General features: G+C 39.2%; 1 protein-coding gene across 23 annotated transcripts in view; it reads left to right on the forward strand.

The window, feature by feature from the left end:
• Positions 1 to 16846, forward strand: part of TNRC6B (trinucleotide repeat containing adaptor 6B) — a 140865-nt gene that overhangs the window by 92535 nt on the left and 31484 nt on the right. For 21 of the 23 annotated variants that reach the window (XM_064655163.1, XM_064655153.1, XM_064655155.1 and 18 more), the window contains 6 exons: positions 2050 to 4377; positions 5669 to 5827; positions 9047 to 9225; positions 10416 to 10490; positions 11840 to 11885; positions 16662 to 16810. In XM_064655163.1, the coding sequence (XP_064511233.1) occupies positions 2050 to 4377; positions 5669 to 5827; positions 9047 to 9225; positions 10416 to 10490; positions 11840 to 11885; positions 16662 to 16810 (2936 nt within the window). The remainder of the gene's footprint in view (positions 1 to 2049; positions 4378 to 5668; positions 5828 to 9046; positions 9226 to 10415; positions 10491 to 11839; positions 11886 to 16661; positions 16811 to 16846) is intronic. The other 2 variants (XM_064655156.1, XM_064655168.1) reach the window with 1 other exon arrangement.

Raw genomic sequence — 16846 nt, forward strand, 5'->3', positions numbered from 1 at the left:
CTTCTTAAGCTCTTCCTGTGATCAGTCTAATCACAGTTTTTTTAATTGAAGGAGAAAAAAGGGTTACTCTGTGCTTAAATGATAGACGGATATAAATATCGGTAGAGTCATACTTCCTTGCTATTGTTGAGTTTGCATTTGAGGTTAAGGCAACAGAAGGAACAGAATGTACTTGGGAACTTCTTGGTCTTTTGGATCTTGGTGACTGAGGTTTAATGGGTGAAGACAAACTACTGTTCATCAATATTCAGAGCTTATGAGGGAGTTCAAACCTTGCTGTAAAGTCTGGATCTTTACTGGTAGCTCTCAGTGAAGGGGGATTTGGAAGGCATTCAGTGGATGTTGATTGTTTAAGCTAATGAGGTGAAAGCCTCAGACAGGCATTGAAAGCTGATCTTATCTTCTATTGAAAGTATTTGCAACCAGAAATTGTCAGGTTTTTTTATATAACACAGGAATTGAGGCAGGGAGGGTTATCCACTTTTTTAAGCTATTTGCCTTACTTGCATGGAGGCTGATATATGAGCCAGTACTGGTAGTAACAGTATATATCCAGGTATGAATGCTGCTGCAGCTGTTGCTGTGGAGTCTATGCTCTGCAAAATAAGTGGAATAACTGAATAAGACTAATATATTATGGCTCTGTATGTGGTTTTGTCCAAGGACGAGTGTTTAGTCTTCATCACTGGGAACTTGTGAGGGCAGTTTAGGATCCCTTGGATTAAAAATATAGAGGAAAAATGAGTGGAACCCTATATAGAGAACAACACTGAGGTTCTAATGGACTTAAATTATTTAGAGTATCAGGTAATAATGTGGATGGCAAGGGAATCTTGGCTGATGTTTTAAACTAAATAGTGATAACGTGTCTGCATACGTGTAGACATCATGCTGTCAGCACTGACATAGGCTTCATCTATTGTGACACTGTATTAATTTATGTCTTCTTTAAAACTATACAAATATCTTGTGCACATGATGTCATACCATGTAGGACATAACAATAGTTCACTACAAATGAAAGAAAGGAACTCTATATATTGTTGTTTATTCTGTTCATTTCCTTATAGTGATTCCAAAGCTCATTGAAATTGCAGGTTACCTCGTACAATGTGCTAAGCCAGCAAAAACCTAACCTGTCAAAATTGGACAGTTTTGCATTAAGTTAGAGAATGCAGTTGACTTAGTTAAATGGCTTGACTGCCATCACAAATGGGAGGTGAAACTTGAAGAATTGAGAGCTGCTGAGAGAGAAAAGTGAGATCTCTTACTAACCTCTCCGTCCAGTAGCAGAGAGATGAGCTTCGCTGCTCACAAAACCACATACTGTGGTGTCTATGGTAAATAAAGCAGTGACAAAATGTGGGGCAGTTACACACTGAATATAGCTTGCATGTTTATACTACGTAGAAATTGTAACTTGCATAGCTTTGGACTCTTGACGTTCAGTAGCTTTTGGAACTAATTTTATTTGTTTTGCAAAGGGTCGAAACTAAAACCCCATAGCAAAATCGATTTGAAAAAGGTATTTGAAGCTGAAGGATAAACTTCTTCAGCTTCATATATTCATATGTGCTTTCCATCTTCCATCTTTTATCATTTGATCTATAATAAATTGTAGTTGCTTTGAGTCAGCTGAGGAGCAAACCAACAGCTGTGTGTACACACATGCCTATGAATAGGCATACATGTTCTTGTTCTATATATAGTATAATTTTAAATGTGTATTTGAAAAGTCTATGACCAGTATCAAAAGTGTTCATTAACTGTGTTGAACTTAAAGCTGGACTGTTGGCAGAAGTAGTGAATCAGTGGTGATTTCAAATGCCCACAAAATGCTTTTGGGGAGTTTTCTGTAATTTTTTATCAGTATTTTCAATGATATTTCCCAGCCTGATGTTCTTCCAGAGCAACTTTGTTACACATTTGAGGGAAGGGTTCTTTTTAATGAAAGCATTAATCAGTGGTGATGTTCCATACTTGTAAATAATACTGATTATTAATGATTTCCCTGGGTGTTATTTTGTTGGTTGTTTTTTCTTCTTTTAGATTCAGCAATTGGAGGTGCTGCTGCTTCAAATTATGCAAATTCCACTTGGGGTCCTGGAGCCTCCTCCAACAGCGGCACCAACGCCAACCCAACTCACATCTGGGACAAGGTGATTGTAGACGGGTCTGACATGGAAGAGTGGCCTTGTATTGCCAGCAAAGATGCTGAGTCTTCTTCCGAAAACACCACCGATAACAACAGTGCCTCGAACCCTGGCTTGGAGAAGAACACTCTGCCAGGAAGCACCACTAATAACAAAGGAAAAGGAAGCCAGTGCCAGTCTGGAAGCGCTGGAAACGAATGTAATCTTGGGGCCTGGAAATCTGATCCCAAGGCTAAATCTGTTCAATCTTCCAACCCTGCTGCCGAGAGTAACAACGGACTAGGTAATTGGAGGAACTTGAGTGGACAAGATAGAATCAGTCCCAGTTCTGGCTTCAGCAACTTTAACCCAAATAGCAACCCATCTGCTTGGCCGGCACTGGTTCAGGAGGGCAATTCTAGGAAAGGAACTCTGGAATCTGATAGTGGTAGCTCCAATGCACAGATTAGCACAGTAGGTCAGACCTCTAGGGAACAGCAGTCAAAGATGGAAAATGCGGGTGTTAACTTTGTCTCTGGCAGAGAACAGGCTCAAATTCATAACACTGATGGACCAAAAAATGGAAACACTAACTCCTTGAACTTAAGTTCACCAAACCCTATGGAGAATAAGGGAATGCCCTTTGAAATGGGCTTGGGGAACCCTTCCAGGAGCACTGACACCCCTTCACAAAGCACTGGAGAAAGAAAGACTGGGAGTGTTGGATCTTGGGGTACAGCTAGGGCGTCTTCTGGAACTGACACAGTCTCTGGGCAGAGCAATTCTGGAAACCACGGGAACAATGGAAAGGATAGAGAGGACTCCTGGAAAGGATCTTCTGTTCAAAAACCTAATGGGTCAAGAAGTGATTCTTGGGATAACAATAACCGGTCTACGGGTGGTGGGTCTTGGAACTTTGGCCCTCAGCATGCAAATGAAAGCAAGTGGGGTGAAGGGAACAAATTAACATCTGGGGTCTCTCAGGGAGAATGGAAACAGCTGTCTGGGTCTGATGAACTGAAGATTGGAGAGTGGAGTGGTCCAAACCAACCAAATTCTAGCACTGGAGCATGGGACAATCAAAAAGGCCACCCTCTTCCTGAAAACCAAGGCAATTCCCAGGCTCCCTGTTGGGGAAGATCTTCCAGCTCTGCAGGAAGTGAGGTTGGAGGTCAAAGCACTGGAAGCAACCACAAAGCAGGAAGTAGTGACAGTCACAATTCTGGACGCCGATCATATAGGCCTACGCATCCTGATTGCCAGGCAGTCCTGCAGACTTTGCTGAGCAGGACTGATTTGGACCCCCGAGTGCTTTCAAACACTGGCTGGGGCCAGACTCAAATTAAGCAAGATACAGTGTGGGATATTGAAGAGATGCCACGGCCCGAGGGGAAGTCTGATAAAGGAACTGAGGGGTGGGAGAGCTCTGCCACACAGACAAAGAACTCAGGGGGCTGGGGCGATGTTCCCAGCCAAAGCAATCAAAACAAGTCTGGATGGGGTGAGCTCTCAACCCCAACAGAGTGGAAGGACCCCAAAAATACTGGAGGATGGAATGACTATAAGAACTCCAATTCTTCTAACTGGGGAGGAGGAAGGCAAGAAGAAAAGTCATCTTCCTCTTGGAATGATAGCTCTAGTAAGGATCAGGGGTGGGGTGGACGGCAACCTAATCAAGGATGGTCTTCTGGAAAGAACGGTTGGGGAGAGGAAGTTGACCAAACAAAAAACAGCAACTGGGAGAGTGCAGGAAACAAGCCAGTGTCTGGGTGGGGCGAAGGTGGGCAAAATGAGATTGGAACTTGGGGTAATGGTGCAAATACAAGCGCTGCTTCAAAGGGTGGATGGGATGATTGTAAAAGAACTTCAACGTGGAATGAGACGGGTCGACAGCCCAACTCCTGGAACAAGCAGCAGCAACAGCACCAGCAGCAACAGCAGGAGTCTTCTGGTTCCTGGGGCCCACCGCCCCAAACTCCAAGTAATGGGCGATCTCCAAACCCGAACTGGAACAGCGGACCACAGCCAGCTGCCCCCAAAGAGGAGGAGCCTAGTGGCTGGGAAGAACCTTCTCCACAGTCAATCAGTCGAAAAATGGATATCGATGATGGCACTTCAGCATGGGGAGATCCTAGCAGTTATAACTACAAGAATGTGAATCTATGGGACAAGAACTCACAAGGAGGACAGGCCCCACGGGAGCAGAGCCTGCCTACTCCAATGACTAGCAAATCACAAGCATCAGGTACTAGTCTTGTTTCTTTCTTCATTAAGCTCCTGTATACGAATATAACCTTAATGCATAAGAGATACTCTTGTAGCCTCCAATTCCTGATAGTTTTATTCTATAGAGAAAACCAATTTCTTTTTAAATATTTGGTTCTGTGTTTAAAGTTTCTTTAGAATTCAAATCAGCCAGTCCTCTGGTGCTTGTGCCTCAGTGACTGTGATCTGAGTGCTGGTCAGCTTGCCGGTAAAAAAGATGTTTGTTAGCTGACAAATCTGCATCTTCAATTTGAGCTCTGAAAAACAAGTTGAATTACAGAATCAAAAACCTTTGAGTCCAACCATGAACTCCTTAAACCCAGCACTGCCCAGTCTACCACTAAATCCCTACCATATCCCCAAGTGTCACATCTACAGGTCTTTTAAATACCTTCAGGAATGGTGACTCAACCACTTCCCTGGGCAGCCTTTTCCAATGCTTTTGGTAAAAAGTTTTTCCTAATATTCAGTCTAAACCTGCCGTGGTGCAACTTGAGGCAGTTTCTTCTTGTCCTGTTTCTTGTTACTTGGGAAAAGAGACCGAGCCCCACATGGCTACAGCCTCCTTTCAGGTAGTTGTAGAGGAGGATAAGGTCTCCTCCAAGTCTCCTTTTCTCTGGACTAAACCACATTTTTTATATTTATTTATTAGAGAAATGGGGAGAAATTCTTTAGTTTTAGTCAAAAACCTTTTGCTCTGAAACACTCAGTTAACACCTGAAATTGAGCAAGTCTGTGATTCAGTTTTTTAGTTAAGTTCAGTTTGGCTTTGCTGTATAATAAAGAATACTTAGCAAAATATTTTCTTCTTCAGAATAAGGACAAGAAAAAGTTGCATAGCCTAGAAATATATTAAGATGTTACTGTTACGTAATCTTTTCTCTGACTCAAAGACACTTTAAAGAATGCTATCTTGGTTTCATATGTACTTCGAATATGTCCTTTCTCTCTATTCAGTATATAAAAGCCCTGAGTTAGATGCTTGTAATTAGCCACAGAAGTTCACAGATAGGAGGACAGTATTAGATGTGGGGTTCATGTTTAACCTGCAAGAAGAGTATTGCTCATCATAGCATTCTCTTCCTTTTCATCCCTGGAGGTCAGTGCCTACTCTAAACGTGATGTGAATGATTGTCAGTTCTGTTGCACCGACGCTACTGGGAACCTCAACAAAAAGAATGAAGCAGTAGATTAATGATGTGGTGCTGCACTGCAATAAATAGTTTGTTGTCTTAATGGTCTGTAATGAAACCTCTCTCTCCTTTGTGCAGTCTGGAGCAAAAGCACTCCACCTGCTCCAGATAATGGTACGTCCGCCTGGGGTGAGCCAAATGAAACCAGTCCCGGGTGGGGTGAAGTAGATGATACAGGAGCATCGACAACAGGCTGGGGGAATGCACCTTCCAACGCCCCGAATGCCATGAAATCTAGTGAGTATAGGCCAGATACCAGCTTCTTTGCAATGGACCTGCAGGTTTTTATTGTTTGGCCTTTTGATATACTGGAGGAGTTATCTGAGGCCTAGAAGCAATGTTGAATGTCATTGTAAGGTTTTGATGAATGAATGATTAAGTGCTTACAAATGACTAAAACTTTGTCTTTTAAGGAAATAAAAAATTTCTTTACTAAGCAATTTAGTGGACAGCTCTGATTCTGGAAGTGCTGAAACACTGAGTGAGGAAATGTGTATGTTTCTCTTTTTTTCTGGCTGCCCACTTGTAACTTGGTGTATAAACTTATTACATGATAGGTCACTTTTTCAGATCATATGAGGAAAAGGAATGCACAGTACTGACAAATGTCACTGTGGAAGCCATTACAATATATATAACAAATCTATGCTTTGATAATGCAATTCGTCTTTGGATTTTTTAATTGTGTAAGTGTGGAAAAATTGTAACTATTAAAAACTGAAATTTATAGTTGAACCTAGATGCCTACAGCAGTGTTCCTCATGAAGATGTTGAAATCTCTTGAAAATTTACTTCAAAGTTAAAATTTTGCTGTATTGAGACTTTTTTTTTGTGGATATTATTCTTCATGATGTAAGCTGTTTGTACAATTTTTGATTCAGTCTTTTTAAGGAAAGAACGACAAACAAAAGCAATGTTACTGCCCAAGTCAATAACATTGGGATGTGAAGTTTCCTGTAGGAACTACTGATAATACACAATTGTTACTGAACTTGACTGATGATGCCCACTGTAAAAAGTTGCTTTTGCAACATGTAATTGTTTGAAATGAAGTGCTCTGTTGATTGTATGCTATTGGGTCATTCTCCCTTCGTCCCACCCCAGCTAAATAATTTGACCATTTATGAAACAAAACCAGGCAAAAAGCTTTGCTTCTTTAGTGTTATCATTATAACAGGCTTTTGTGGATGGCTGTAGTGCTTCCCATGCCCCCCCCCAAACTTGGCTCTTCTGAGAATGCTAAGCTGTTTTTAGACTGATGTCTTGTACCTGTAAAAAGACACCTAAATATGAACAAAATAAGGGCTTCTGAAATAATATTGACCCATTGGAAATTCTGTTGATTTGCTAATGCTTAATATAGTCTTTAAAGACTATGCATGATCACTTGCTTATCCTTGACTGATCTGCACATGTGCCATAACCAAAGAGCTGCAACAGACGTGTGCTGTTCTGTATGTAAGCTGTCCCCAGCTCTAGAGGAGCAAAATATAGAGAGTTTCCTTGTGATGGCTGTTCCAGTTTGGGCTATGGTAGGTTACCATAACAGTGTTAAGAGCAGAGATCTTCATTCTCTTGTGTTCTGTGACTGCTCTCTGAACTCCTTTCTAGTTGGCACCCAGAAGGGGTGAAGAAAAAAGCTATGTTATTCAGTGGGGTAAGGGGCGGTATTTAATGTCTTGGATAAGTTAGAAGAAGAAACTGGGACAAAGAGCCTGCAAAGACATAATTTATGGTTGAAGGTAAGGACAGGATACCAAGACTAGCAGTGATTAGAAAAGAAAAAGAAGGAGTTTAGAGCCAAAGAAGGGAAGCATAGATCATTACCCATCTGTTTAAAAAGGCAGATTTACATAGTTCTATCAGCACTGCATAGGAGTTTCCTGGCAGAAGTAGGAATAAATTCAGTTTTCTGTAATATCATTATTTTGCCTGTATCTTGAAAGTTTCATTTGGTTGCTGTAGCTGTTGATACCTCCTCACTCAACAAATGCAAAAAATTAAGCAGATGTTATAAAGACAAGTCCTTTTTTACACCACTGTCCTCTGTATTCATGTTTAAGAATCTTAAACCTGAGAGTCGTCAGTGCAGAAAAATAATCTATGGTCATGTAGGTAAAATTGGGATCATAGTGTATATTTAAATACTGTCACCAGAAATAATATAAAGCTGCAGGGACTACCCCATATAATATTTCTATAATATTTCTGTAATATTTCTTGAGTGAGGTCATAATCCTGAAATGTAGCCTTTTCTGTATAAGTAGCATGATGAAAAGGTCAAGAGGTAGATTTTTTGCACTTGGACCAGTATTTTTAATTACCAGCCCTCAGTTTTGGTACACAAATGAATCTACTTTAAAAGGCTATGTTTCCTTTGAAGTATCTGGGGGTTTATTTATGATGCATTTGAAGGTAGCTCTTAAACCACCATGAAATGCTGCTGTACTTATTTTCAGCATGATCAAGGTAGAGATCCCCTTGATAGAATAATTACAGTTCCTGACTTCTATGTGCAGATTTTCTGCTATATATGTTCATGTTCTTATTCCTGATTTCCACACTCAAGCCCCAGTCAATTGAAGAATGAGTTATTACAAAGATAATGATGATGGAAATCTTTTTTAAAGAAGATAAATGCTAACAGAATAAATATGCAGAATGAAGAGTTACAGCAGGAAGAACAGTTGGACAGTGGACAAGATAAGGAATTGGGCTCTTGTTGGCTTGTCAGTAGAGGTCAGAATTCTAAATTGCCTGACAATGTTAGAGAGTACCAGCAAGAAAAGAAGCCAACAGGGAAAAGTCTGAACTGATATGATGAAATGGTTGTAGCTTTCTGGTATACTTAAACAGTGTAAGTAATAAACCTTTTTAGTGACATTTTTAAGAACAGAGATTCAAGTACAGGAGTTTGTTTAATTCACATTAAACTACTTTTGGAATTATGCATAGCAGAGTCAGGTCCTCTCCTTCAGATTCTGCTTAGTTGTTCCTAGAAGTTCCTTGTTTCTGTTAGTTTGTGAAAGAGTTCAGTGCAAGGGAAGTATTAAGGTTTGAAGGAAGAGAGGAAATAATTGATAAATCAACTGAACCAGAGTCTTGGGCACTGTTGGTTTTTTAAGTGTGCTTGAAGGCTTTCATTTACATTTGAAAATAAAAGGTTGCCTTTGAAATGCAGCTGTATCTGTATAAGAGGTCTCTAGTGTTATTTCATCTTTAAAGGTTTGACATTTCTTTAAAAATAGTTGCAAAACATGACATGCAAACACACCACCAAATCTCTTGAGTTTTGGGATTCATGCATGAGTTTTTACAGCTGTTAGTGAACACACTTCTTTGAAGTTTTTTTTTTATTCCTTTGGGATTCTGATGATTCAGCTGATCTTGCAGTGTCACATCACCAACTGCATGGTATTGTAGACTTCTTTTGAGCTTTTTTTTCTTTTTCTAAAGGTTCTAAATCTATGCAAGATGGCTGGGGAGAGAGTGATGGGCCAGTGACAGGAACACGTCATTCCAGCTGGGAAGAGGAGGAGGAGGGAGGAGTCTGGAATACAGCAGGCTCTCAGGGAAGCAGTTCCTCCCACAACTCAACAAGCTGGGGGCAAGGAGGAAAGAAAACACAAATGAAGGTAAAGTACTTGAATGATTCATAACTACTGTGTTGTCTGAAAACAGTCTGCCTGATATGTTACAGCATTATAATAGTTATTTTTTTTAAAAGGTTTTACAGAGTTACAGAAAGGTGCCTGTTACAGCACTGTAAAAAATGTGAGGTTTCTGGATTTGCTTGAATGTATTACACCTGTTGTGACTAATAAATCTGCCAGTAGGTGTCAATTTTTTTTGGTATGTAAGCTGCAGAGCCATTACTAAATGGAAATAAGTATCCTAAGGCTATTTCTCTTCTCTTGCTGACACATCGTTCTGTTTAGGCTGCTGCTGTTGTTCTTGCATAGCCTGCTGAAGTTGTCCCTTTGGCACATGGGCTTCTTATTTCTACTAACTGTTGGATTTATGTCTTGTGTTTGTTGTTATTGACATTTGGCCTCAAACAGGAGCAGGAGCTTGGCTGTAGTCCCGAGTAAATTTTTCTAAGGTTTGTTTGCATTAAAGTTCTCTAGTACAGTAACAGTTGTTATGGAATTAATATTAAAAGGACTGTGCTTTGTCTACTTCTCCTCAAATAGGTAGGGCAGACTCGAAAGGCAAGGGCAGAGCAGTTTCCTAGGATGTGGAAATACTGTTTGACATGGTAGGGAGTTTTACAGTTCCTGTTTTGCAGAAATTAACCTTAGGGAGTTTTTTCTCACTTAAAGCTTTTTTATATTAACCACCAAAGCAACTGTCCGGAAAAATTTCTTCATTGTTGAACTGTGTTAGTTTTGGTTTTGATAATCTGTAAATTACACTAAGGCCAAATAGAGAGCCTGGTCAGCACAGTGCCCCTGCAAGAGGCACCATACTAAAGGGAAGAAAGCCAAGAAAGAAATCTACCTCTGTGTGGAATGGATTAAAGAATATATTAAACTGTAATAGAGGAAAAATAAACAACATTCACAAAGCCTTCGAGATTGAAACTGAAGGTATGATAAACATTCTACAGGGCGAGGGCTCATCCAGTTTGATAGACTGAACAATGAGCAGTTGTATGAGACAGAATATTTGGTGAATGTTTCCAAACATACGAATACCTAAAATAATTTTTTCAGGAGGTTAATCTGATAGCAGGATTTTCATTTTACACTTGTGCATCTCAAGGATAAAACAGAATTTAAGAAATCAAGAAGCTTCTTAAAAATGTCTTTTTTTTTTTTCTCAGTGCGCATTAAAAGGAGGAAATAGTGATTCATGGATGAACCCTTTATCCAAACAGTTTTCAAATATGGGCTTGCTGGTAAGTATTTTTGTTAAATAGAAAGTCCAACTTTAGGAAAAAATGCGTAAGCTTTAAATAAGTCAAAAGATCAGTGGTTTCACAGTTACTTACCTGCATTTTCCATGCTGACATGTTGATTATAATACCTGTAGTAGCTGGCTCGGAATGGCTTCTCATAAAAACCCAAAATCTACTTTGATTCTTAAAATTACTTTGGCAGCTGTTGTTCTGAGAGTGCAGTTTCCTTGCAAGTAATGGGTTCAGGGGTGAAAAGAAGGGTTTCTTGTGGGTTTGGGGTTTGGGGTTTTTTTGGGTTTTTGGGGGGTGGTTGGATTTTTTTGTTTGTTTTTGTTGTTTTGTTTTGGGGTTTTGTTGTAGGTTTTTTTCTTTATTTTAATTTTCATAGCATGCTGTTTAGAGCACTAAAGGTAGAGGCCTCAGCTCCTGGATGTAATGTCAGACATCTGTGATTAGTCCAAGGCTACTTATTCGGAATCTCGGCCACCTATCAGAAGAGGAGATTTACAGCCCTGTGTCTGTCTTGGCTACTTACATTTTAAATATTGTGCATCAGGGTCTTTTTAGAGGAAAAAGGACTCATTAGGAATCCATATGTAAAGATTGTTTGGGAAACTGAATAAATAAGCCACACCACAGAGAAAAAGACAGAGCTGCAGAGAAGTGCTTTAAAAATAGCAACTTCTGACAAGCTAATTTGTAAAATATTTTGCAGAATATTGTGCCAATTGTCATCCTGTGAAGCAGGAATAGTATGTAATGCCAGCTAGCGAAAGATAATAATGCAGAGGTTCTGTGAGAAGTCTAGGGCTGCACAAGCTGTCACTGACATGTTTAGGATTAGTTTGTAATGTCTTTTGGCTCCCAAGCTCAAATTCAGTTTGCTAGACTGTACATGATTCTGAAAACTATGGGAACACCCTGTCCCCTACTGCCAGCTGAAGAATCACTTGGCAGCACATTCAAGACTTGATGGCGTGACAGGTCATGAGGATGAGCTGTCATTTTGGCCACTATTTTCAGTGTTTTGTCACTCGACCACTGGAACATGAGGACAGAGGTTCACTTCATAGGGCAGTTCCGTGTCCATCTTTCTTTGTTGAATTCACGTCCGGTTTCGTATGGGTAAACGTGCCACACGCAGCTTTAGAGGCAAGTGGGTTGAGGCAAGGTGTGTCCAGGGTGATATCAGGAATCCTTGTATTCAGTTTTAGTTTAAAGTAGAACTTTCATAGGCACAAGCACGTCCTTCCTGCATTCCACCTTTCTGAAATATTTCTCATCATTGCATAGAAGTCAGAAATTAATTGTTTGATTTTTTTTTTCTTTTCTTTCTTTTTCCTCCCCAGAGTCAAACTGACGACATTCCAGGCAGTAAGATGGACTTGTCTGTAGGTGCGTATATTTGAATGTAAATTCATTTGAAATACAAGATCACGTGTAGTATTTTTATGAGGATGACATGCTGTACTTCGGAAGGGTTTGATCCTTACTTTTATCACTCCTCGTAATAAGACAGAGTAAAAGCATCCTCTTTCTTGTCTGTAAGCACAGTTACACAGCTGATTCTGATATGCAAGGTTGGGATGTATATCTGTACAGAACAGAAATGTAACTTGTGGAAGGGACATCTTTTAAGACTGTTTTTGATCTACATAATTTGTATTTATTGTTACTGTTTCAAGAAAGTGAAAATCCTTTTTCATTTTGGTGGAAGGGGACTGTTTTAGCTCTTGACAGTAGGACATCCCATTTACCACAGCTTCCTGGAGATGATGTGAGAAAAAAGAATAGCTTCTGTCATTGATTTCTTCAGTTGCCTGCCTCAGGCTATTACAAATCACTGCACAGTAGAACTAGATTTTTCACTCTTGATAGCCTCACTGCAAATGCTACGCAGCTTAAGCGTGATGAGCTGTGTGGGAAACACTATCCTAAATGAGAGTTGGAATTGACCCCTTGAATTAATCTGATTTAGTCACCTTTGAATTTGTTATGACTTTCTTTGGCAAAGTTCTTTTGACCCTCTTGTCACCAGCTTTAGCACATCCTCATCTGCCACTGTTGTAACCTTCTGTGTGATGCTGTAGTCAGGATTTTTCTCGCCAAAATCCTATTTTATTGGGAATATCCAATATTTATTGGTACCAAAGGTAGAGCTGTAGTAATCAAGATTTACCTACCTGCATCTAATACCATCTCCAGATTAGATATTCTAATGCAATCCAGACAGATACAGTGTCTCTCAGCTTAAAATCCATTGCATTCTTAAAATGTCTACCACATTTCACAGGGGATTCAGTAGTTCATTTTTCCCAAAATTGTTGTGTTCCTCTGAAATAGTTAAGGACCCTAGTAAGATGTTAAAATGTGTATTTATATAGTACAGCACAGTTTTGTGGGAGGTAACAGAATTTTTCGATCTCACCACTTCAACCTTGTGCAGCCTCTCTAGAATTCAGGTTCTGATTTTATCATACTTCTCTTAAAGATCATCTAGATGGAGATCAGTTGTCTTCATGAATGTTCAGTTTTCATCTGCCTTCAGGTGCTGCTGGTAAAGAGCAGATCTAAGAATATACAAATGAGGAGGATGGTAGCCTGGATTATGCCGATTAGTTCTTTATCTCCAAATTAAGGATTCTCTAAAACTTTCTGTTGTCAAGGACCTTGAGACCATCAGAGCTTCTCAGGAGATGACTGATGCTCAGAATATCCTGTGAAAGGGTACAGAAAGGCTGCATCATTTATCTTCATGTGTTGCACTTCTTTAAGTTTAGTGTGCCCATTAAGGGTAGCATCCCTTGATCTAAGGTAGAACCATTTATAATAGTTTGTATTCTTTTTCAAAGACTGCGAATGTAACAGATCTTCAAGGGGCTTTTCTGTTACTTCTCTGCTTAGCAGTTTTGCTCTTGTTGCTTATGGCAGTTGCTTGTGGAAAAACTATAAGCTGTTTTGCTCAGCCTGTTTCTACTATTAATCTTCAAAAGTTGAACTTACTTATGAGGTAGGCTTGTCCTTCAACTGGTTTTCAGTCAAGATTACAACATACCAGGTTTTTCTGCCAGTATCATATTTTCCTAGTTGATGGCTAAAATGCACAGTTAAATCTGTGCTTGGAGATCGCATATGTCAAAGAAAATTTTGGCTTTGATATGCTTGGAGCACCTTGTCTCTGATCATCAGGTATTGTCAGTTAGTAATTCTTACTACGTTGGTCTTGGTCTCCTTGTTGGAAGAATGTGTTCCTTTTATTGCAAGGTGCTGGAGTGATACTTTTATTTGATGACCAAAACAGAAAAGAGATGGATCAATAACATGCCTGAGGCAGATCTACTTCCTCTTTTCTTTTTCTATCAAATCTCTTTAATGGATAGCTTTTCTAATTTTAAAATAATATATGGCTTGTTTTTTCCATTGAAATATCTCCTAGTCTGTATGTTCCGAGGCATGAAGCTTGCTACAGTAAAGTAGCTTGTCAGAACATTTTGTATTTTCCTTTCCCATATTTGACAATCGCCTTTGTCTCTTTTTTTTTTAATGTATTAGTTAAAACCTCTGCAGATCACTGAATGCTCAAATCACTTTTAAAAACTGGGAAATCAATTTGAAATTTCTACTGATTCAAGTGTAGTTTATACATCTGTCTGCTGTAAATATGTACAAAGCCCTAAATCAATGCAGTATTCAGGTGAAACACCTTGATATGTGCTTTGCTCAGTAGGCTTGGATGATGTAAATTTAAGGCAAAAGTATAAACCCAGTATATTTAAAATGTTTTTGTTTTCATGGTCAAGCAGAAAATGTTTCAAATGGGTTTTCTCCGTTTGGGTTACTCCACTGGTTGTATGTATTTTCACTGTGTTGTCTCTGTTTGGCAAATGCTTTAGGTAACTTTGCTCAGCAGCAGTTTCTGTCTCCTATTTCCCAGTGCAAGATGATATATAATTTTGTATGGAATTAGATTTTCTTTTAAGCTGTGTGCATGTGATGGGGACGTGTTCTTAATAGGATTCTTTTCCTCACTTGAGAGTGAATGTCATCTTCCTACACAACTGTTAATAGTGAGAAAAATCCAAGAACTGATGGAGCGTCTTCTGTTATGAAGATGGTTGGACTTTACCCTGTTCTACGTTTCTGCATGTAGAGAATTGCACAAGTGTTTTTGCCTACTGCAGATCGTAAAATTCAAGCTTATCAGATTTTAATTGTTGTCTTGTACTTAAGATAAAGCTATTCTTTAGCAACCTGCATTATTTATAGCTTTAGTTGCCAAGTGCAAAAGACAGACTCACATGACAGGTTTCAAGGTTGCAGTAGAATTTTCTGTGAATGGGATAAATGAATGATACCATCTCTCTTAGCAAGGCCTTGTTTATACCGAAGTTTAAGCAGCTGCCTCAGCACTAAGTGACATGCATATCTGTGCTTGAAGCCTTTAAAGGTGCTCTTTAATGCTCTGTGTGTTCTGCAAGGCACCATTCAGTAATGTTTGAGTAGTTGATTGGATCATCAGGATAACTGGAGAGACAGAAGGGTGTTTCTCTCGCTTAGTCATCTTGTGTTGGCATTGACCCAGTTTCATTTCAGATAGTGATGCAACTCTGTATCACTTTCAGTTTCTTTTCAAGCAACTAAGGGACAGGGCTTCCGGTGTGGAGTTAAAGCACCTGAGCCTTTCGGTGGTGCATGGCTGGCATTGTGTGGTGGTTTGATGTAGGCATTGACAGCAGTGAGCTGTGCATGACACTGTATGACTGCTTTTGCAGAGCCAGTTCTAGCTTTTTAGGGTGTGTTAGAAAGGGATCATAGAATCACAAACTCATCCAGGTCAGTATGACTTCAGTAACAAGCCAAGATATGTAGGTGATTTGTCAACTGATTTTGTAATAAATGATGTTGAAGGTGTCTGAGAGGATGAAGCTGGATCAACTTTGGAAGCTGAGCCAGTAAGAAAACCCCATGTAATTAGTGGTCATTTTGGTAGCTTCTTGGCAGTAGCATAGCTATGAATCTTAATAGATTGCGATTGGACATAAAGAAGGAATGCTGGATTTGAGAAGCTTTTTCAAATAACAGTGTTTTGAAGGTATTAGAGTGATTAGCTCTCTGCTCTGTTTGATAAAAGCTTAGTGTTTGGTCTGTGGTAGGGTAGGATATCATCAAATTCCCTTGGAAAAGTTATAGATTTGCTTGTTAATTGTGGTGACATGTTTTTTAAACTGTTCTTGAAAAGACCATCTGTGCTACTAACTAAACCATATTCTTTAAAACTAAAAATACCAGTAAAGCTCAATTCTATCATGTCCATATTTTAAAACGAAGATATTTTCCATCTACTTCAGCATAACAATATGCATCGATACCTTACAGGTGCCACATATGACCAAAACCAATTGTTCCTTGGGAGCAGTTCAGTGTATAAGGTAGAAAACTTCCTTCAGTCAGCACTTGCTGATGATAAGCTTATAGAGAAAGTTGATCTCTTGTTCAATGTGTATGTTACAGTTTGATCATCTGTTATTGACATCTCTTCCTTGTGCTCCATCAGATTACTCACTAAACAATGTCAGACTTTAGGGGGTGTTTGAGAAGTGTCACTGTTACTGTTAGTGTTATCATTGTGTACAGGCTGAGGAAGATTGGTTGTCTGTCTGGAAGTTAGGATATACCAGTTGATTCCTTGTGTTCAAGAGTTAAGTTCACATGACTGCAGGAGAGTTTTGATCAAATTATGTGCACATGACCAAATTTCTCGAAGAATCTCAAGGAATTTCGAACCCCATAAAGTCTAAGTAGAATACATGGAGAACTTACATAGTGGTATCTTTCTAAATACTGAATATCAATGAATAACAGTGCAAGTTTTGGAAGACTTGGAGAATTATATATAAATTAATATAATTAGTTAAAAATGCATATGTTTATATCTGTACATAAATTGTGAGAAATACTTCACATTAAACTCTAAAGTAAACCAGCTTGTTCAGTCTTAAAAACGAAACTTCCTACATTAATTTTTCAACACTTAATAGCAACTGTAGCTATACTAAATTATGAGACAGATATAATTTAAACCCTCATCTTAAAGATCCTTTCTTTGGCTGTGAACCTGCTGTCATGAAAAATGGTAGAGATTATTTGCACTAATTTCTTCTTTTCTTACAGGTGGTCTCCCAGATAAGAAGTTTGATGTAGATAAACGAACCATGAATCTCGGGGATTTTAATGAGATGATGAGAAAGGATCGATCTGGGTTCCGTCCACCTAATTCCAAAGACATGGGAACCACAGATAGTGGGCCTTATTTTGAGAAGGTGAGAGAAATATCTTTAGATGAATTAATGTCAACC

Source organism: Pseudopipra pipra, chromosome 5 (assembly GCF_036250125.1).
Source record: "Pseudopipra pipra isolate bDixPip1 chromosome 5, bDixPip1.hap1, whole genome shotgun sequence".
Classification (NCBI taxonomy): domain Eukaryota; kingdom Metazoa; phylum Chordata; class Aves; order Passeriformes; family Pipridae; genus Pseudopipra; species Pseudopipra pipra.